General features: G+C 38.9%; 2 protein-coding genes across 2 annotated transcripts; one reads left to right on the top strand and one right to left on the bottom strand.

The window, feature by feature from the left end:
* Positions 1-369: 369 nt before the first annotated feature.
* On the bottom strand, positions 370-14,297 carry LOC140820857 (methylthioribose kinase-like). Its single transcript, XM_073181222.1, has 6 exons — positions 14,061-14,297; positions 13,062-13,371; positions 12,473-12,647; positions 12,146-12,347; positions 784-998; positions 370-658 (listed from the first exon to the last, which is right to left on the bottom strand). Exons 1-6 carry the CDS (start codon positions 14,244-14,246, stop codon positions 484-486), a joined length of 1,263 nt encoding a protein of 420 aa, XP_073037323.1. The 5' UTR covers positions 14,247-14,297; the 3' UTR covers positions 370-483.
* A 4,341-nt stretch (positions 14,298-18,638) lies between these two features.
* Positions 18,639-21,395, top strand: LOC140820855 (uncharacterized). Its single transcript, XM_073181220.1, has 4 exons — positions 18,639-18,741; positions 18,857-19,064; positions 20,008-20,183; positions 20,971-21,395. The coding sequence occupies exons 2-4, from the start codon at positions 18,967-18,969 to the stop codon at positions 21,081-21,083; spliced, it is 387 nt and encodes a 128-aa protein (XP_073037321.1). The 5' UTR covers positions 18,639-18,741; positions 18,857-18,966; the 3' UTR covers positions 21,084-21,395.
* Positions 21,396-21,678: the final 283 nt, after the last annotated feature.

Raw genomic sequence — 21,678 nt, 5'->3', positions numbered from 1 at the left:
TTCTGAGGGCTTGTGTCCTCCGAAAGCCGCATTTACTTTCACAAATTTTTTTTAGACAGATTTGATATTCGAATATCGTGTTATCATAGGTATTTTTTTATTATTAAGGGATGGTGGGGTCTGTCATCTGTGGGTCTAGAATCCATGACTTTTCTCAAATTTCAAACGGAATGAATAATAATAATTTTCACAAAATGTATGTGTGTGATCTCTAGATCATCAATTTACTCCCGAAGCTTATGTTTTTTCCATTAAAATCAGGGAAACAAACTCGTTCATCTATTTTATTTGTGTTTTTTGTTCAGTATGATACTATGTCAAATTGAAATTTAGTCTCTTGATAATTTGTTTCGCAATTTTAGTACTTATTTCATTGAAATATTTCTGTGATATCAACATGGAATGGAAAAATGACTAACATCGTAAAAGGAAACAAATCGAGCCATTATATCCTCTTCGTTCATCATTATTGGACGAAAGATCTTAGCGTGTGTCGAGTAGCTCAATAGCCGAAACAACTTCCTCTATATTTTGGAATTGTCTCCTGTCTTTGAGCAGAGTCTTGGCGAAATTTAGAGCTTTACGTTCACAATCTGCACGTTTGTCTGCCTCTTTGATTGATTCGAAATCTTCTACGTGAGATACACCAACAATTCTCCTGTATATCAACAAGATAACTTTAAGACATGTCCCGTTTAACACGTGCTTTTCTAACAGATCAAGAAGTCTGAAAGAAAAAAAAAATAGTACTAGTTCAACAAAAAAGGAAAGGTTTTATCTAACCGGATCATTTTGGCAGCACCAAATCCTAGTGTGTCATGGAAAACATCGTCCATATATTTTTTCTTTATCAGAATCTGGAGGTCTAGATTACTATAAATTTCTGGGAGATATGCTTCACCAGGACCATCTTGGTGTTTGTCCCAAAGAGCAGTGAACTTCGAGTAGAAGAGGTTCCAAGTCTCCGAGATCGTCTTCAAAATCCACACTTTGTACAGCTGATTTAAATTATGCAGACAAGGTTAACAAGCCAATGAGCCATCAAGCTAGAGAATATGTAATGCTCACGAAATAATCTGATAAACATCATAGTTTTCTGAAGGGTGTGTTTGTGCATTCACCAATTCGCTTTAAATGATTCAGAGATAAAAATTTAAAATGTCTACTTCTGTACAAAGGATTAGCATTCAAAACGCAAATAAAAATAATTCTTCGAACTTCCTTCAAGGAAAGAGTAAAATTTTGGTGAAGTTTTTTGGTAGTAAAAAAAAGCCAACAAAATAAAAACGCCTACATTTATTGACAGAAGCAACCTCACACTTATTCAGATCAAAAGTGTGACTAACAAGAATCAAAGCCATCTTAAAGTTGTAATATTGATTTTAATATTAATAATTACTCGTATAAACCTATCTTCCATGGAGCGGACCAGACCAGAATTGTAACCATGGGCCATCTCTAACTAGCAATGCTCGATTGAAAATCATTATTAAAAATATCATCCATCCCGAAAAAAGAGTTGAACAATACTAGAACTGTAGTGTCCAAATTCAGTACACGTATAACCCATGCATTCATTTAATTATTAAATCATTTAATTAGTTTAAATGAGTTTTATCCATGCATAATTTATGAAAGCTCATTATTTTAAATTATTCATGTCTATGTTGATGCACGTTAAAATGTTTTTCGAGTTTATGTTTCAGGCGATTATTCGAGGCGGGATTGAGGAAAAGACCCGGTGACGATTTTCGGCAATTTAAAAATGTGGTATTTTATTTTAAGTTATGGATGGGGGTATTTTTTTTTACTAATTATTATGTTTTTAGAATTTTAAAGTCCAAATTTAATTAGTAGGTGAATTTTGGGGAATGGAAAACTTTTAAAGTCTAGACCATGTGCCTTTTTAAATTTTATTAGAGGTGGTATTAGAGTAAGAGAGTGTTAGTATTTTTTTTAATTAGTGCTAATTATCAATTAAGCTAAATTATCTCCTAATTAAACACAAAACACACGCACACACACACTCTACACACACTAGAAACGTGAAAGCACATACACACACATTTTTATTTCAAATCTTTTTGAAGAAAAACCTAGGGTTCTCCATTAGAAAGCAGCCGCCCCCTTCCATCGATTTTTCCAGTCATTTTCGGTGGGGTTTATTGCAAGAAAGTCGAGCCGCAAGTCATCCCGGATCAACCTCGCTTCTTTCCCGCGTCGGTGTCGTCGTTACGGTACTTTTAAACGTCAAAAGGCACGTATAATCTGTTCTTGCTGTGTCGATCAAGTCATATATTGTATTGCATTGTTTTTATGCGTAAAAGTTATGTATGATGATAGTAGTTTAAGCGGATCATGAATCGGATCGATTTCGAAGGAAAATTTTTAGATCTGAAACTCGTTTTTACTGTTCATGTCAAAACTGCGATTTTTCTGGTCATATTTTGGGAAAACTTTCAACGGCAAAAACGTAGAAATTTTCGATACCTTCGATTTGATATATGATTCGAAATTTTTGGACGAAAAATGAGTGAGTTATGATATTTTCCGTGCGACTGCGCAAACTGAAATTTTCAGAAAATTATGTTATTGATACGTTTCTTGAAGTTTTAAGTTGCAGGCTTCGTTGGAAATCGACGGGCGATTGTTGCTGCGTACGGGTATGTTAGTAATGATGTTAAGAGTGTTTTTTGAGGTTACGTTTCATGTCGATAGGCACTCGAGCTAACTAGAAGTCGTAGGAAACAGTTTGATGTCAATTGCCATATTTTGGGTCGTGTGTGTCGTAGAGCGAACACTGTTGTCTTGAAACGTTTGTACAATTTGGGTTTTATGTTGCGGTATGCTAGGATGAGTCTCGAGGTGTCGGTGCATGGTCCGTATAACCGAGTCTAGAAGGATGAATATTAGGTGTTCAGAATTTTCGTAAGTTCGCGATTACAGTGGGTGCACGGACCTGTACACGGACCCTGACACGGGGTCCGTGCCTTTGTTCCCTCAGCAATGTCTAGGACCCGAGTGTACACGGACCCTCACACGGACCCAAGCACGGGGTCCGTGCCTCTCCCCTTTCCGAGTACTCCTTTTACAGTATCTACACGGACCCTAACTCGGACCTTTAGACGGGGTCCGTGCCCTTGCTTTTCTACACACACCCCATACAGTGTCTACACGGACCCAAGCCAGGACCCAGACACGGGGTCCGTGTCCTCCTATTTTTGGGATACATTCTTTCATTCACTTAGGAATTGGGTTGAGGTTTTAAGTTAAGGTTTAATATGATGTTTTCATGATCGAGTCATGGGAAATTTTAGAACGTCCTAAGAAATGATCGAACTCGAGAGTAAGTATGATTTCTACGTTAAGTTATGTGAGTTGAGCATACAAGTTTAGGTTAGTATGTTGCAGCAACGGCCCCGATCGAAGTCCAACGAATCCCTCAACGCCAAGTAAGTATGTATGACGTGCAATAAAATATTTTAAGTTTTCGAGGTATGCTAAATGTCTTGTGACCAAATTATGTTAGGATTGGAAAGCGTTAAATTATGAACGGGGACCAATCCGCCCGTTAAATTATGAACGGGTTAGATCGTGGTTGTGAAGCGTTAAATTATGAACGTGGATCAACTGGCCTGTTAAATTATGAACAGGGATCTTATGTATGCGGCAGTGGATACGTCCCTGTCAGCCCAGTACTGTGGTATAGTCTGATCAGGCTCATTTATGTTACGGGTCACTCGCTTTGAAACATCCTCTACGCAAATGATGAAGTTATGTATGTTAAAGTATGTTCAAGTATGCAGCATGTTTATGAAAGGTTAAGTTATGGCACGTCGTAGTATGTATGTACGTATGTTCAAGTTTTAATGCGCAAGTTCAAGTTTCAAATTATGTATGTCCTATTTTAAAGTTGCATGCGACCTTAATATGTAGTACTCGTTATTCCAGTTTATACGTGTTGAGTCTTTAGACTCACTAGACTTGATCGATGCAGGTGACTATGTTGAGGAGACAGGAGGTGATGACCAAGGGGCAGGCTTGGGCTGAGTGGCAGGCTAAACCCGAGGACCGCAAGTTTATGTTTATGCAAATTTTTAAAATACTCTGATGTTTTGATTTGAACGTGAGACGTTTTGAGACAGTTTATTTTAGCAAAATTTTATTGATGACGGATGATGGTGAGATTTATTTTTATGAATGTTGAGTGACGACCGTATGAATGTTTTATTTAAGAAAATTTTTAATTCTTCCGCAAATTTTAAGTAGTGTAGAATACGGTTCGTTACAGTTGGTATCAGAGCGGTGTTCTTGTAAAGGGTTACGCCTACTGCCAGTCGCAAGAAGCTCTCGAAGTCACACCTCAAGTCTGTAAGTTTTAAAGTTTTGCATTATGTCATGTAGTAAGCACTAAGTCAGGATTTCAGCATGTATATGTTTTCAGTTCAAAGTACGTGCATCTTCTGTTATTGGTATTATAATCATGCATGTTGGGTTTACGTGTTGGGTAAATTATTGGAACAGTATGCCTCCGAGACGTATGGTTAACCAGGAAGCTAGGACTGAGGACATGGAGCACCGGGAGGAGGAAAGAGCCAATCCTCCGCCACCACCACCTCCCGACATGCAGGCACAGATGCTTGCAGGCATGACGCAGTTCTTCGCACAGTTTGCGGGGAACCAGGCTGCAGCAGCAGGCGCAGGGGCAAGGCCCCAACCAGAGGCCGTTTATGAGAGATTCCGGAGGATGAGTCCGAAGGAGTTTTCGGGTACCACTGACCCGATGATAGCTGAGGGGTGGATCAAATCCATCGAAGTGATTTTCGACTTTATGGAACTGACCGACGCAGATAGGGTCAGATGTGCCACGTTCCTTCTGACAGGGGATGCCAGATTGTGGTGGGAGAGTGCATCTGTGGCAGTCAACTTGCAGGTACTGCCATGGAATGGTTTCAAGGAGGTCTTTTACTCCAAGTACTTCACTGAGGAAGTACGAACCAGACTCACCAACGAGTTTATGACGCTGCGACAGGGAGACAGTAGCGTGGCGGAATTTGTGAGGAAGTTTGAAAGGGGGTGTCACTTCGTGCCCCTTATTGCGAATGATGCACCGGCAAAACTGAGACATTTCCTGAATGGTTTGCGGCCGATCTTACGCCGCGACGTCCGAGTAGCTGGTCCCACTTCTTATGCAGTCGCCGTGTCCCGAGCTTTGGCAGCAGAACAGGACCAGCGAGATATTGAGGCTGACAGGCAGGGCAAGAGGCCCTATCAGGCTCCACCGCAGCCTCACCATCCGCAGCAGAATCAGCGACCCCACTTTAAGAAACCGTATCAGGGGCCGCCAGCGAAGAAGCCTTATCATGGACCACCAAAGGGCAAGGGTCCAGTTCAGCAGCAAGGGGCGCCTCAGAAGCCCGTTGCCTTCCCCGTGTGTCCTAAATGCAATCGTCAGCACCCGGGACAGTGCTTGTATGGATCAGGCAGGTGCTTCAAGTGTGGAGCTACAGATCATATGCTGAAGGAGTGCCCGCAGTGGAAACAGCCAACCCAGGGCAGGGTATTCGCCATGCATGCACAGGAGGCGGACCCAGACACTACTTTACTTACCGGTAAACTTTTCTACCTAAGTTCAGTACTATTTAATTTGTATGTGGAATTTTACTTGGGATAAGTAGGATGCTAGTGTTGTTTGAGTATATTTGGGTTACTACCTTGTTAGTGTCTTTGAATATAAGTTGTGTTGTGCTAACGTATCTCAGGGAATATTTTCATAAAGAGATTAGCTACAACTGCGTTGATAGACTCAGGAGCCACCCACTCCTTCATATCAGAGACGTTTGCCAATCATTTAGACCTCAAGTCCATCGGCCTAGACGTGAATTTTTCGGTAGTAGTCCCATCAGGGGAAGAGCTGTTAGCTACCAGTGTGGTCAGAGATATCGACCTAGAACTGCATGGCCACCTAGTGTATGCAGATTTAATCATATTGCCGATGCCAGAATTCGACGTTATCTTGGGCATGGACTGGCTGACTAAGAATAGAGTTCTGATAGATTTTCAGAAGAGGTCAGTTTTAGTTAGACCGCCGGGCATGGAGCAATTTCTTTTTGAGCCAGCCAGATGGAGAAACTTTCCTCGCATGATTTCATGCATGCAGGCGAGGAGTTTGATCTCCAAGGGATGTCAGGCCTTTTTGGCTAGCATTATTTCAGCGCCTGACGTGTCCACTCCATCCTTATCAGAGGTGCCAGTAGTCAAAGAATTTCCAGACGTCTTTCCTGATGACGTCACCGGTCTTCCACCAGAGAGAGAGGTAGAGTTTGCAATCGATCTCGTGCCAGGCACAGCGCCAATCTCCAAGGCGCCATACAGATTAGCTCCAGCTGAGATGTTAGAGCTCAAACAGCAGATTCAGGAGCTCCTCGACAAAGGGTTTATCCGCCCTAGTTTCTCACCGTGGGGCGCACCAGTGCTTTTTGTGAAAAAGAAGGATGGAAGCATGAGACTGTGCATCGATTACCGTGAGCTGAACAAGGTAACGATCAAGAACAAATACCCTTTGCCTAGAATCGAAGACTTGTTCGATCAATTGCAGGGAGCCACCGTGTTCTCTAAGATAGATCTTCGATCAGGGTACCATCAGCTGAAAGTGAAGGATGCAGATGTCCATAAGACAGCTTTCAGGACCAGATACGGGCATTACGAGTTCTTAGTAATGCCGTTTGGATTGACCAATGCTCCAGCAATTTTCATGGACCTCATGAACCGAGTATTTCAGCCGTTCCTCGATCAATTCGTCATAGTATTTATTGACGACATTCTTATTTACTCGAAGAGCCATGAGGAGCACAACCAGCATTTGAGGACAGTTTTGCAGACCTTGCAGAGTCGCAAGTTATTTGCGAAGTTCAGTAAGTGTGAATTTTGGCTGCAGAAAGTTGCATTTTTGGGGCATATAGTATCCAGCAATGGTATTGAGGTGGACCCATCGAAGGTGGCAGCTGTTAAAGAATGGGTTGAGCCAAAGAACGCATCTGAAATCCGCAGCTTTTTGGGTTTAGCAGGCTACTACCGTAAGTTTATTAAGGGATTTTCGTCCATAGCAGTGCCGCTCACCTCACTAACCAGGAAAAATGCAAAGTTTGTGTGGAGCGAGGAATGCCAGAAGAGCTTCGACACCTTGAAGCAAGCTCTTATTTCAGCGCCAGTGCTAGCCATGCCGACAGGGCAAGGCGAGTTTGTGCTTTATACCGATGCATCTAAGCTCGGATTAGGCGCAGTGTTGATGCAACAAGGTCGGGTCATAGCTTATGCTTCCAGACAGTTAAAGGTGCATGAGAAGAACTACCCGACTCACGATCTTGAATTAGCCGTCGTTGTCTTTGCATTGAAGATTTGGAGACATTACTTATACGGCGAGAAATGTCAGATCTTCACCGACCACAAGAGTCTCAAATACTTCTTCACGCAGAAAGAGCTGAATATGAGACAGAGAAGGTGGTTAGAACTTGTGAAAGATTACGACTGCGAGATTAGCTACCATCCGGGAAAAGCTAATGTTGTCGCAGACGCCTTGAGCAGAAAAGTGGCAGGGGTAGCTCAGTTGACAGCTCAGAGACCACTACAGTCGGAGATTCAGAAGTTTGGTCTAGAGATTTATCGTGATGGCAAGGCTCCTAGGCTGTCTAATCTGACAGTCAAATCTGATTTGCTAGACCGAATCCGAGCATGTCAGTCTACAGATGAGCAGTTACAGAAATGGAGACTGAAAGACGAAGCCAAGGGCAGTGTGCTGTACACAGTTTCAGACGGCATTGTGCGATACAGAGGTAGAATGTGGGTGCCTAGTGTTGGTTCGATCAGACAGGATATTTTGACAGAGGCACACGCATCTCCGTATTCCATTCACCCAGGAGGCACCAAGATGTACAAAGACCTTCAGTTATTGTATTGGTGGCCAGAGATGAAGCGAGACATCCGTAGGTTTGTGTCAGAATGTCTCACTTGTCAGCAAGTAAAAGCTGAACATCAGAGACCAGCAGGGTTGGTAAAGTCACTCCCCATCCCCGAGTGGAAGTGGGAGAACATTACTATGGATTTTGTGGTTGGATTACCGAGGTCAGTCAGAGGATCGAACTCCATTTGGGTTATAGTGGACCGACTCACTAAGTCAGCGCATTTTCTGCCAGTGAAGACGACTTTCTCCATGACGCAGTATGCGGATCTTTATATCCAGGAGATCGTCCGGTTGCATGGTTTCCCAGTCTCTATTGTGTCCGACAGGGACCCGAGGTTTACATCGTCCTTCTGGAAGAGCTTACATGCAGCCATGGGGACGAAGTTACTGTTCAGTACAGCTTTTCACCCGCAGACAGATGGCCAGTCTGAGCGAGTGATTCAGGTTTTAGAGGACTTGCTAAGAGCTTGCATGATTGACTTCCAAGGAAATTGGGAGTCTAGACTACCTCTAGTGGAATTCACATACAACAACAGCTTCCAAGCATCTATTGGTATGGCTCCCTATGAAGCGTTGTATGGTCGGAAGTGCAGATCACCAGTTCATTGGGATGAAGTTGGTGAGAGGACAGAACTTGGCCCAGAAATAGTTCAGCAGACTGCAGACGTGGTGGTCAAGATTCGTGACAGAATGAAGACCGCCCAGAGCCGGCAGAAGAGCTATGCCGATAAGAGAAGAAGAGACCTCGAGTTTGCCGTTGGGGATCACGTCTTCGTCAAGATAGCGCCCATGAAGGGTGTTATGAGATTTGGAAAGAGAGGCAAGTTGAGTCCGAGGTTTATTGGACCGTTCGAGATTCTTGATAGAGTTGGGACATTAGCCTATCGTGTAGCCCTTCCGCCGAATCTGGCCGGGGTACACAATGTGTTCCATGTCTCGATGCTGAGAAAATATTTGGCTAATCCTTCTCATGTTCTAAGTTATGAGCCGCTGCAGTTGACTCCAGACCTGTCTTACGAGGAGAAACCAGTCCAAATCCTAGACAGACAGGAGCGCAGACTTCGGAACAAGACGACTAAGTTGGTCAAAGTCCAATGGCTGAATCAATCGGTGGAAGAAGCCACTTGGGAGTCAGAGGCCGACATGAGACTTCGCTACCCGGAGTTGTTCGGTAAGACTTAATTTCGAGGACGAAATTTTTATAAGTGGGGGAGGAACTGTAGTGCCCAAATTCAGTACACGTATAACCCATGCATTCATTTAATTATTAAATCATTTAATTAGTTTAAATGAGTTTTATCCATGCATAATTTATGAAAGCTCATTATTTTAAATTATTCATGTCTATGTTGATGCACGTTAAAATGTTTTTCGAGTTTATGTTTCAGGCGATTATTCGAGGCGGGATTGAGGAAAAGACCCGGTGACGATTTTCGGCAATTTAAAAATGTGGTATTTTATTTTAAGTTATGGATGGGGGTATTTTTTTTTACTAATTATTATGTTTTTAGAATTTTAAAGTCCAAATTTAATTAGTAGGTGAATTTTGGGGAATGGAAAACTTTTAAAGTCTAGACCATGTGCCTTTTTAAATTTTATTAGAGGTGGTATTAGAGTAAGAGAGTGTTAGTATTTTTTTTAATTAGTGCTAATTATCAATTAAGCTAAATTATCTCCTAATTAAACACAAAACACACGCACACACACACTCTACACACACTAGAAACGTGAAAGCACATACACACACATTTTTATTTCAAATCTTTTTGAAGAAAAACCTAGGGTTCTCCATTAGAAAGCAGCCGCCCCCTTCCATCGATTTTTCCAGTCATTTTCGGTGGGGTTTATTGCAAGAAAGTCGAGCCGCAAGTCATCCCGGATCAACCTCGCTTCTTTCCCGCGTCGGTGTCGTCGTTACGGTACTTTTAAACGTCAAAAGGCACGTATAATCTGTTCTTGCTGTGTCGATCAAGTCATATATTGTATTGCATTGTTTTTATGCGTAAAAGTTATGTATGATGATAGTAGTTTAAGCGGATCATGAATCGGATCGATTTCGAAGGAAAATTTTTAGATCTGAAACTCGTTTTTACTGTTCATGTCAAAACTGCGATTTTTCTGGTCATATTTTGGGAAAACTTTCAACGGCAAAAACGTAGAAATTTTCGATACCTTCGATTTGATATATGATTCGAAATTTTTGGACGAAAAATGAGTGAGTTATGATATTTTCCGTGCGACTGCGCAAACTGAAATTTTCAGAAAATTATGTTATTGATACGTTTCTTGAAGTTTTAAGTTGCAGGCTTCGTTGGAAATCGACGGGCGATTGTTGCTGCGTACGGGTATGTTAGTAATGATGTTAAGAGTGTTTTTTGAGGTTACGTTTCATGTCGATAGGCACTCGAGCTAACTAGAAGTCGTAGGAAACAGTTTGATGTCAATTGCCATATTTTGGGTCGTGTGTGTCGTAGAGCGAACACTGTTGTCTTGAAACGTTTGTACAATTTGGGTTTTATGTTGCGGTATGCTAGGATGAGTCTCGAGGTGTCGGTGCATGGTCCGTATAACCGAGTCTAGAAGGATGAATATTAGGTGTTCAGAATTTTCGTAAGTTCGCGATTACAGTGGGTGCACGGACCTGTACACGGACCCTGACACGGGGTCCGTGCCTTTGTTCCCTCAGCAATGTCTAGGACCCGAGTGTACACGGACCCTCACACGGACCCAAGCACGGGGTCCGTGCCTCTCCCCTTTCCGAGTACTCCTTTTACAGTATCTACACGGACCCTAACTCGGACCTTTAGACGGGGTCCGTGCCCTTGCTTTTCTACACACACCCCATACAGTGTCTACACGGACCCAAGCCAGGACCCAGACACGGGGTCCGTGTCCTCCTATTTTTGGGATACATTCTTTCATTCACTTAGGAATTGGGTTGAGGTTTTAAGTTAAGGTTTAATATGATGTTTTCATGATCGAGTCATGGGAAATTTTAGAACGTCCTAAGAAATGATCGAACTCGAGAGTAAGTATGATTTCTACGTTAAGTTATGTGAGTTGAGCATACAAGTTTAGGTTAGTATGTTGCAGCAACGGCCCCGATCGAAGTCCAACGAATCCCTCAACGCCAAGTAAGTATGTATGACGTGCAATAAAATATTTTAAGTTTTCGAGGTATGCTAAATGTCTTGTGACCAAATTATGTTAGGATTGGAAAGCGTTAAATTATGAACGGGGACCAATCCGCCCGTTAAATTATGAACGGGTTAGATCGTGGTTGTGAAGCGTTAAATTATGAACGTGGATCAACTGGCCTGTTAAATTATGAACAGGGATCTTATGTATGCGGCAGTGGATACGTCCCTGTCAGCCCAGTACTGTGGTATAGTCTGATCAGGCTCATTTATGTTACGGGTCACTCGCTTTGAAACATCCTCTACGCAAATGATGAAGTTATGTATGTTAAAGTATGTTCAAGTATGCAGCATGTTTATGAAAGGTTAAGTTATGGCACGTCGTAGTATGTATGTACGTATGTTCAAGTTTTAATGCGCAAGTTCAAGTTTCAAATTATGTATGTCCTATTTTAAAGTTGCATGCGACCTTAATATGTAGTATTCGTTATTCCAGTTTATACGTGTTGAGTCTTTAGACTCACTAGACTTGATCGATGCAGGTGACTATGTTGAGGAGACAGGAGGTGATGACCAAGGGGCAGGCTTGGGCTGAGTGGCAGGCTAAACCCGAGGACCGCAAGTTTATGTTTATGCAAATTTTTAAAATACTCTGATGTTTTGATTTGAACGTGAGACGTTTTGAGACAGTTTATTTTAGCAAAATTTTATTGATGACGGATGATGGTGAGATTTATTTTTATGAATGTTGAGTGACGACCGTATGAATGTTTTATTTAAGAAAATTTTTAATTCTTCCGCAAATTTTAAGTAGTGTAGAATACGGTTCGTTACAAAAACCCAGGATGAAAAATGTATTTCAGGTGCTCAAGAGACAGAGAAAGGTACAGGAGAATAAATTTGTAGACTAATAAACCCTAAAGAATGAGAAAACAATGTATATACATAATAATATAAAACTGGCACAATAGGCTGAACAAAATATTAATATGGTATATATAAATAAGACCGAAATATTGGTATATAAGACCATAGGGACAGAACATACTTTTCGATCAGCCCCCTCGTTTGAATGCCCATCTTGTGCAAAAAAAGTTAATATAAGGTTTCCAATAAAAGCTCCTACATCAAATCCCATAGGCCCATAGAAAGAAAACTCGGGATCTATGACTTGAGTAGATTTAGTAGTAACCATGACAGAACCTGTATGTAGATCACCATGTATAAGAGCTTGGGTTCTTTCACAGAACCTGAATAGGAAAGATGCCAAACAAAAAGCAAACACTTTGTATCACATCATACAGCAAAAGGTAAAAGAATTACATAAAATATGAAGAAGAGGCATCCAATAGAGGCATCCAATTATTCGTTTTACTTGGATTTTAGCTCAGCAATTTCAAGTTTCAAAATGTTATCCCCCCGAACTGCCTCAGCATCAGCATCAAGGTAAGGGGTTGTCCATCGGTTATATTCAGACACTTTGTAGGGGTCAGAAAAAATGACCTGTTCTGTGAGTCTACATAACTCCACATTTCCACAATACTTTGCAACTGTCAATATAGAGCAAAAAAAATGGTTACATCAGTTCAAACATTTCAGAATGGTTAAAATAGAATTCTTAGGACAAACTTAAAATCTATTGAAATAATGAAAAAGAATAATCCAAAAGATCTCGAGTCAATATGGTATGTTTAGCAAATTAAATGTATGAAAATCAAAGTCTTCCGGCACATGTTCAAAACTTTTGCAGCATGAAACCTTACATATTTTGTAAATTTGGTCTTAGTAGTTAGTAGCATAGCTTTTTTTGTTTCTCATAGTGATCATTTTTATGATAGTTCTACCATGATTGCGCAAGATGGTCATCAAAAGGAGTAATGCCAAATACAGATTACGCAATTAAGATGCATGTTTAAACATAACCATAAAATAAAAATTAGTTTCACGGTTGTTCAATAGCTTACCTGCACTTTTATGAATGGTGGTGGTCAGATAAAGTAGGGAAGTATAGAACAAAGTTTTGGCCATATATTCAGACATGTGTTCAGCAAGTAATGGGTACTCAATCCCAGCTATCAATCCTTTTCTTAAGATTATATGTGGTGGCTCTAGGTATCGCATTCCAATCAGACACATTGTCCGGTCAAAATGGTAAACTTCAGGAACATGTTCAGGACACAAACGGCCATGTTCTTGCAAAGTTGATGCTTCAAAATAGGCACGCTCCTTCGTCATAGGCCACGACTCCCCTATGCAACGAATATATGGAAGAGCCTGTAGAGATTTTTAGCCAGTTTAAAAAAGATGAAAATAGTTCTCAAAAAAGCCACCGACATAAAATTTGACACTATACACAAGATTCTAAGGCACTTGCGCCTCAGCCATTTAAGATACAGAGAGTAGGTAGAATTCTAATAGACAAAAAGGAAAACACCCCAAGTGCAAGAAGCGCATCTAGTATAAGATAAAAAAACTTGCACACAAAAAATAAAAAAATAAAAATGAAATAAAGGGTACTTCTCTTCGGGAAAAAACATTACCATCAATCTCTTTTCCCTTGATTTATCACTAATTTTAGTATCAGAGCACCTTATATTGATATGATGAAAGGAAGAACAAAACATCATTATCAAAGCACGCTCATACAAGCAGGCCGCCACATTCTTGAGGAGTCTAATAAATAAATAAGTAATTTTCGGAGATTGTGATATTGGACATAATAATCATTGTTTCGCCAAGTTTCTAGTTTCTGTGATTGTCATGATCAGAAGCCACAGAAAGACCAAAAAATTGGGGCAAAAGGTTCTAGCAATGTGAAAATTTTCTACCCGCAAACAAAGAAAACAACATCCATAAATCAAACCCTACGAGTAAATAAAAATAAAACTAAGCAAATCCCACTTAAAGATCACGAAATTATCCCAGTAAAAACACAAATTCTAAGCATAACAATCATTTCCTACCTGCTTGATGACCAAAGATCCAGCTGGAGCAATAACAATGTAGACGAAGTTAAGATTTCCATCTCCCACTTCTTTGATTTCCAAATCATCGATCTGGTTGCCCAGCTTCGCTGCCACAGAAGGGGTGACCTTCAAGTACTCCACCAATATCTTCTCGTCAAGCGGCAAAAACCGGCCGAAGGCCATGGCTTTACCAGCGGCGGAGACAGCTCAAAGACTCCGTGGAGTGGCGCAAGGTATATTGTCACGCCCGAGACCGAGGTTAGTCGATATCTGCATTGTTTATCAATCACACAATTAAAAACAATCAGCTTCGTAATACAGTATAAACCGAAATATCAGTTTATTAATCATAATTTCTCAAAACTTGAGTCTTTACAACTGAAATAACTAATGCGGAAGCGTCTTACATTAAATTAAAAGTACTAAAATTCAAAAAGAAATAACACGACTAAACTAAAATCACAAAATTCATTATCCTCAAAATTGTTCAGATTCTTCTTCTTCAATCTGTTCTTCAGATTTATCTGGGGAAGATTGTAAGGGGTGAGTATTTTTGGAATACTCAGCAAGTGGGGGAATTTGAATACCACATAACATTTTATAACAATTTCGAATCATAACATATCATGCTTTTCATAATCGTAACATCATATTCATAACACAATAACACTGCGATTTTTCACCTTTAATGGTTTACTGATATCAGTCCCTAAGTTTTAATCTTCTAAGGGGGCGAGGCCATAAAACAGTTCTATCCCACTGTTAAGGGCCATATGTTGGAATTCCACCCATTTTCAGGAAATTCTCACAGTGTCAATAAAAACGTACCAACTTTCGTAAAAACGTATAGACAAAACGACGGTGTTTGACCAAATTTTTAAAAACAAAAACCGAAACCTTCATATGCATAAAACCGAAATTTAAAACAGCCCACTTACCTTAAATTCTTGAAAAACTAGGGTTCTTCGAAATTCCTACTTCCCTGGCTGGACGGCGGCAGCGCTTCGCTGTGCTCGAAAACTCCCAAGGAGACTAGGCACTTATTTTCGAAAATTTGGTGTATATGTGGTGTGATTTTCGAGTCTACAGGGCCCTCCTATTTATAGGGATTGGCTGCTATCGTGATCGAGTGATATCGCATTGAATCTGAATCAAATCTTTATCGAGAATCGTGATCTATCCGTGATATAAATTCGAACTCTAAATCTTTTATCTCCTGTATCTCCATATCAACTCAAATCTTAGACATTTATCTGCGAAATCTGCGAAATTCCTTAATAAATCCTTAGATTGATAACCCAAAAATATCTTATATTCTGAATGATTTAAATATTAATATCCAAGATTACACCATCAAATTATTAATCTAATATTATTCTGATGAGATCACGATACTTCAAAATCCCGGGTTTTACATATATAATGAGCGTTTGAATGGGTTTGAATGGGGGGTGATGATCCCGGGTCAATTGGATGAGGTGGGTTGGATGTGTACTTTTTCTATAAAATGTTTTACCACAGATTATGACATCGGATGGTCTGACTTGCCATGTGACTATATTTGATTGGGTAACAAGGTTAGATGATCTGCACACATAATAAGAAAATGTCATTGAACTTTGAAGGATTTTCGACGTGATCATTCTGACACTCAAATCAATACATGATATATTAAATAGAAAGATAATTTATTAAATGTATTAGAATGCAATATCTCTTGTCTCAAATGAATGAACAAACATGATTATTTATAATAGAGAAAATGACATTGATTGTAGCGCCTACACATTGTTCTTGATAGAACATATATCAATGTCCTGCCTTCTGATAGTAGTCATGACGACCCATATTGTCCTTAGTCTTGTTAAAGCATTGATTTGTCATGTTAATGATTACGAGATATGGTGACTTGTACTTATGGGCCTCGCTCACATCTTCTCATGGTTGGTCTGAGTAGGAAGGTACCAACCTGGACGGTTCCTGCTTGTGATCAGGTAAAGTGAACAGGGGTCGGATGATCTGGAAACATGGAGGGGAAGATACCCTTTGATTGCCGATGGACATGGTCCACGATAATTTTACTTAATCTTCTCGGATATCATGTCTTGCCTGGTCAGGGAAAAATCCAAAATGCTGCAAGTGTTCGGGATGACAACGACTTCCCTTTCTTTCCAGACACTTTTTTCACCCTGACAGTATCATTCAACCCTATCTTGCCCAGACAAGAATATAAGCTCGGGCTTATATGAATCCATATTAATCTGATATGCTTCTTGGGTTGCTGCATGTGGGGATTGTTTAAACATGTTACTCTTTCTTTACCCGGGCTGGCTTCCACCCGGTCTCCTCTTAGCTTCTTGAGACCAAATCTGGACTAGCGCTGTTTTGATCTTCCATTCATGCTCGAGTCCAAGGATGACCCGCACTTTTTACAGGGCATCACCACTCCCTATTTAAATAATCGGGCTAAAATCATACTTGTTGTTTCGATTAGTCATGCTTGGACTCCACCGAAAAAATAATTAATTTTTGCTTTCAGATCATATCCTTAAAAAATGAGCATTTTGAAGATGGTGACGTTCTCCCTACGTACATGGAAGGAAGACTTCTCTAATTTGGATAAGCCCATTGATTCTTTCCTTGACGATGAGGAGACTCTTGTCCTCAACCTCTCTGTTGTATTTTTCAGCTATTAATGAAATTTCTAGTCCAATCTTTTCATTTTTGAATTTTCGTTAGTTAGTAAGGTTAACTGCGAGGTTTTGGTCACTGACCGAGGACTAAGTAGCCCAAACGCTTTGTAAAATTTTCTAAATGTTGAAAAGTAATTAGGGCCTTATGCCTCCCGGACTTGAATAAGGTGTCGAGACCTCATAATTCCCTGGCTCTGAATAAGGTACTGGGACCTCATGTCTTCCGTATTTAGATAAGGTGTCGTGACCTCATCCCTTACAGGCTTAGATAAATGACTTTCAATCATATTGAAAACAAAAAATTTAATGTCATTGATAATCAAATGCTGAATAGAAGAACTAAACATTATTGAAGTGAGAATCATATCGGAGTATCATGCCTCCCAGATATTTTGGTTGCTTTCCCGAGCTACCTAGGAACTATCTCCACCTCTCCCTCTCCCTATGGATGTTTTTGGTGAGGAGGAAACATGTCTCTCGTTAGGGATGTAAATGAACCAAACCGTTTACGAGCTATTCGAAGCTTGACTCGATAAAAAGCTCGTTTGAGTTTGTTTGTTAATCATATCAAACCAAACCGAAGCTCGATTTTGAGTTCGAAAATTTAATCAAACCGAGCTCAACCCTAAGGATATTCGGCTCGTGAGCTCGCAAACATGTTTGATAATAGGCTCGCGAGCTCGAGCTCGGTTCGTTTAGGTGGCTCGTAAGCTCGAGCTTGAGTCGTTTAGGTGGCTCGTAAGCTTGAGCTTGGCTCATTTGTTGAGTTGACAAATAAAAATATTAGTAATAATGTCAATGAAATGAATTGAATACAAGATATGTTTGAAAAAATGGTAATTCACACCATTTAGTCACAATTACATTTTTAATCTTATTTGCATATCATTATTCTAAAATGGTTTTTAAAATACAATAAATAAAATAAATTAACAGAAATACATCAACTTATTCTTTTTCCCTAAAAATTTACATAACCAAGTCATATACAAGTTGAGTAACTTTACAAATTATACTAACATATTATATTAATTTGATTTTGTTTGGATCATTCATCATTTACTATTAGTCTATGAAGGTTAATTAAAAATTTTACATACTAAATTAATATGCCATTTGACATTAATCAATAATTTAAGTTAATTATGTCGAATTGATTTCATAATGATGTGATGTCTTCGATCTACTATATTTAAATCTCTACTTCCAAAATATAAAGAGTGTAATGGTGAGTACAGTTTAATACATAGGAAATAAGAGATTATTTTAAAACTTCAACTTTATTTGTCTTGTTATTTTGTTTCTATTAATATTTGACTTTTAATAACATATTACTCACTATTTATAATTATACTCATATAAAAAATGATTTACATGTAACATATATTTTTTAAAATTTGGGAAACACATTATTATTTTTATTTATAGGTTTTTATAATATCTATATATGTGTTATCACCTTTATTATCTTATTTAATTACATTATTTATATAAAAATTTATGAATATTAATACACAATTCCGAATATAAATTTTTTAATTGTATTGTTATTTAGCTTCTACAAAATTCTGAATATACCATTTTTATGAATATATTATGTTATATAAGAAATTATGCACAATTCCGAATATAAATTTTTTAAATTGTATTATGTTAGCTTATACACAAAGAACAATACCTGTTATGAAAATACTTTTATTTTCGAATATTGTTATTTAGCTTCTACACAATTCCGAATATATATTATTTATATAAAAAAATTGAATATCAATACACAATTCTGAATATACCATATTTTTTAATTTTATTGTTATTTAGTCACTTTGAATTGAGTGGCTTACACTGCGACACGTTCCTGGTTCCTCCACTCAAACCTAATCAAAACTCATATGCTTTAGACTTATAAATCTTAATCTCTTACGCCGCCCTCCTCAGTTCGGCCTTTCCTGTGAAGAAGGAAAAAAATCGACGCCCTCCCCAACTCGGTAAATTTTTCACCATCTTCTCTTATGTCGTCAATGATTTTGGAAATATTTTTTATACTTGCAAACACTTTTAGAAAATTTTGATAAAGTATTGTTTTTGTACTAATTGATGCAGTTACTGGTGTTCATCTAATCCAAACATGACAACTCCAAACACATTATCTGCTCAAGAATCGAGCACAACCCCAGTTATGGGAGGAGTTCAACAAAGTACAAAGGGTGAAAATGAAGCTTCTCAAAGCAAGAATGCTGTTGAACTTGATAATATTGAAGATGTTGATACTAATCCATATGGTTCGAAGAAAAGGAAACATACATCTAAGGTATGGTTGAATTTTAAAGTAATTATTGTTGTAGATGGGTTGACGAAGGCTGAATGTATTCATTGTAAACATCGGTTGGCATATAATAAAAATTCGGGTGTTAACATCACATTTTATTAGGCATAGCAAAGGCTGTGTAAGGAAGAAGGTGAATGAGAGTAGGCAACAAAATTTAAGTGTAATCCTAACCATTTCAGAGTCAGAAACAGTTAGTACAGTGCATAACTTCAAATATGATAAAGCAAAGATCAGAGAGATTCTCTCTCACATGATTGTTGTTCATGAACTAACATTCATATTTGTAGAGTATGAATTGTTCAACTTATTTATGAAGAATGCTACACCACATTATGAAAAAATCAGTCATGCCACCACAAGGAAAGATTGTATTACTTCTTACGAAATGGAGAAGAGAAAATTAATGGCAGAACTAAAGCAAGTGAATAGGGTCAGCGTGACTACTGATTTATGGAGGTCTGATCAAAAAGTTCATATATGGTTGTCACTAGTCATTACGTGGACTCTAGTTGGAATTTGCAAAAACGAAATTTGAATTTTTGTGAAGTCCCACCATCCCATACATGTATTGTTGTTTGTGATGTGTTGAATAAGTGTTTGGTTGAATGGTGAATTGAAAACAAGTTGTGGACAGTCACAGTTGATAATGCTGCATACAATGATGTAGCTATTCGATTGTTAAAGGAGATTCTTCTTACAAAAACAGCCTTCCTCTTAGCGGAAAATTGTTCCATGTGAGATGTTATGCTCATATCTTCAATATTTTGGTACAAGATGGTCTTTCAGATATCCAAAATCTAATTTCCAATGTGTGTCACACTGTGAAACACATATCTGCATCAAAACACCGTATAAAAATGTTCAGTGAAATCGCAAAACAATTGCAATTATCTTCAAATAAACTTATAATGGATTGTTGCACTAGGTGGAATGCGACATATTTCATGTTGTCTACTTCTTTGGAGTTCAAAGATGTTTTTCCAAGATATCAACAACGGGATTCTACTTATAACTCTTTGCCAAGTGACGAGGATTGGGAGAAGGTTCTTGTAGTTTGTTCATTTCTTGAAGAATTTAAAGAAGTTACCCACGTCATTTCAGGTAATGAATGATTATCCAACTTTAAACTTGTTCCTTACTATATTGCATCTTGTTCCTATTCTAGCTAGGTACTTCATTGCATTTGGGTTCCTGTCAAAATGAGAGACACAAAGATGTGTCCAGTGTCATGCTATAGAACTTGATCGTATTGGAAAATGCTCTTGTATGGAAAATAATGGGGCTAACATGCTACATGGAGTGCTTGTTTTTGGTCACATATCACGTGTGATTTGTAAATGATCTTTCCATGAGAATCAGCGCATGAAAACAAAGAGTTTAAGAGAAACGTTTGTGTTCAGTTTCTGGATATAGGAGTTTTTTTGGTTTTGGCGAGAAATTAATTCTCAAGGTCCTAACATTATATTCCTGTAACAAAACAATATGAATGTTTGTATGAGTTTCTGAATATAGGGGTTCTTCCTATATTATTTAATTGTTTACAATCTAATATATTACTTACCTTGTTTCAGGTTCAGAATCGACTTCGAATTTGTTTCTTCCTGAACTCTATAACATAAAAAAGTTATTGAAGAATACAAATGTGGGTGAAGATAGTTTCATGGCAGATATGATTAAGAAGATGAAGAATAAATTTGATAAATATTGGGGTGATTGTAACTTGTTAATTTCTAAGGCGGCAGTATGAGATCCAAGGAATAAGATGAAGTTGATTGAATGGTGCTGATAAGTGCAAGATTTACACTTAATTTATATTAAATTCTATTTTGAATTATGTTTGCTTCAAACATAATTATGCGTTTTTGGTTTGTTTTTGTTGTCGTTTCAGGAATGGAGAAAATAGGTAGCACGAAACCAAGTAGACTAAGAAAACAGAGGTGTGCGCGCGGCCGCGCAACTTCACGCGCAGCCGCACGCACATACATGCAAGATGAAAAATAGAGGAGTGCGCGCGGCCATGCCACTTGACGCGCAACCGCGCGCGCGCAGACTCAAGCCATTCGCGCGCAACCGCGCGAGATCATGCGCCACCGCGTGCGCGGTGCGTCCAGAATATTATAAATTGTGCGAATGAACACTCAGAAATACGAAGAACAACAGATCTGGAGACGGAGAGGACACTTCGGATTTGTTATCTCTTCCTTCGCTTCTTTATTTCATTGTGTAGCGATGTCTAGAACAAGGAAAATGTCTTGTTTTCGCTTGGATTTCGTGATGAACTAAATTTTCATTGTAGAGGATGACGTAGTTTTGTCTATACGATGATTTGACGTGGTTGTTTAATTGATTGAATTCCGTTTTTGGTTTAATTGTGTTCTCTATGTTTATTTCACTGCAATTTATTGGCCATAAATTGTGTGTTGTCTGATTAATTCTACAACTCGGGAGAGAGACTAGGATTATAGATCATTAGAGAAGCATCGTCGGATGTTCATATCGTTCGGAAGGCGTATAACTTTAGCGAAGCTTAGGTAAGAACATGGTTTGCATCTATTAATCAAATTTAGATTTTTATTAGGAATAATTAAATCGAAAG

The sequence above is a fragment of the Primulina eburnea genome, unplaced genomic scaffold (genome assembly GCF_022965805.1).
Source record: "Primulina eburnea isolate SZY01 unplaced genomic scaffold, ASM2296580v1 ctg1_ERROPOS9082318, whole genome shotgun sequence".
In the NCBI taxonomy this organism is placed as follows: domain Eukaryota; kingdom Viridiplantae; phylum Streptophyta; class Magnoliopsida; order Lamiales; family Gesneriaceae; genus Primulina; species Primulina eburnea.
The sequence above is the reverse complement of the archived record's forward strand: the minus strand, read 5'-3'. Positions and strand labels throughout refer to the sequence as shown.

What these genes read in the sequence shown, in the direction of transcription:
- LOC140820857 (XM_073181222.1), bottom strand. Translation starts at nt 14,246, where the DNA reads ATGGCCTTCGGCCGGTTTTTGCCGCTTGACGAGAAGATATTGGTGGAG. An exon ending in GATCTTTGGTCATCAAGCAG is followed by an intron (nt 13,372 to 14,060) that starts GTAGGAAATGAT and finishes AAATCTCTACAG; the next exon opens with GCTCTTCCATATATTCGTTG. An exon ending in ATTGCTGAGCTAAAATCCAA is followed by an intron (nt 12,348 to 12,472) that starts GTAAAACGAATA and finishes TTTCCTATTCAG; the next exon opens with GTTCTGTGAAAGAACCCAAG.
- LOC140820855 (XM_073181220.1), top strand. Translation starts at nt 18,967, where the DNA reads ATGAAGCTTCTCAAAGCAAGAATGCTGTTGAACTTGATAATATTGAAG. An exon ending in AAAGGAAACATACATCTAAG is followed by an intron (nt 19,065 to 20,007) that starts GTATGGTTGAAT and finishes TTGTTGCACTAG; the next exon opens with GTGGAATGCGACATATTTCA. An exon ending in AGTTACCCACGTCATTTCAG is followed by an intron (nt 20,184 to 20,970) that starts GTAATGAATGAT and finishes TTGTCGTTTCAG; the next exon opens with GAATGGAGAAAATAGGTAGC.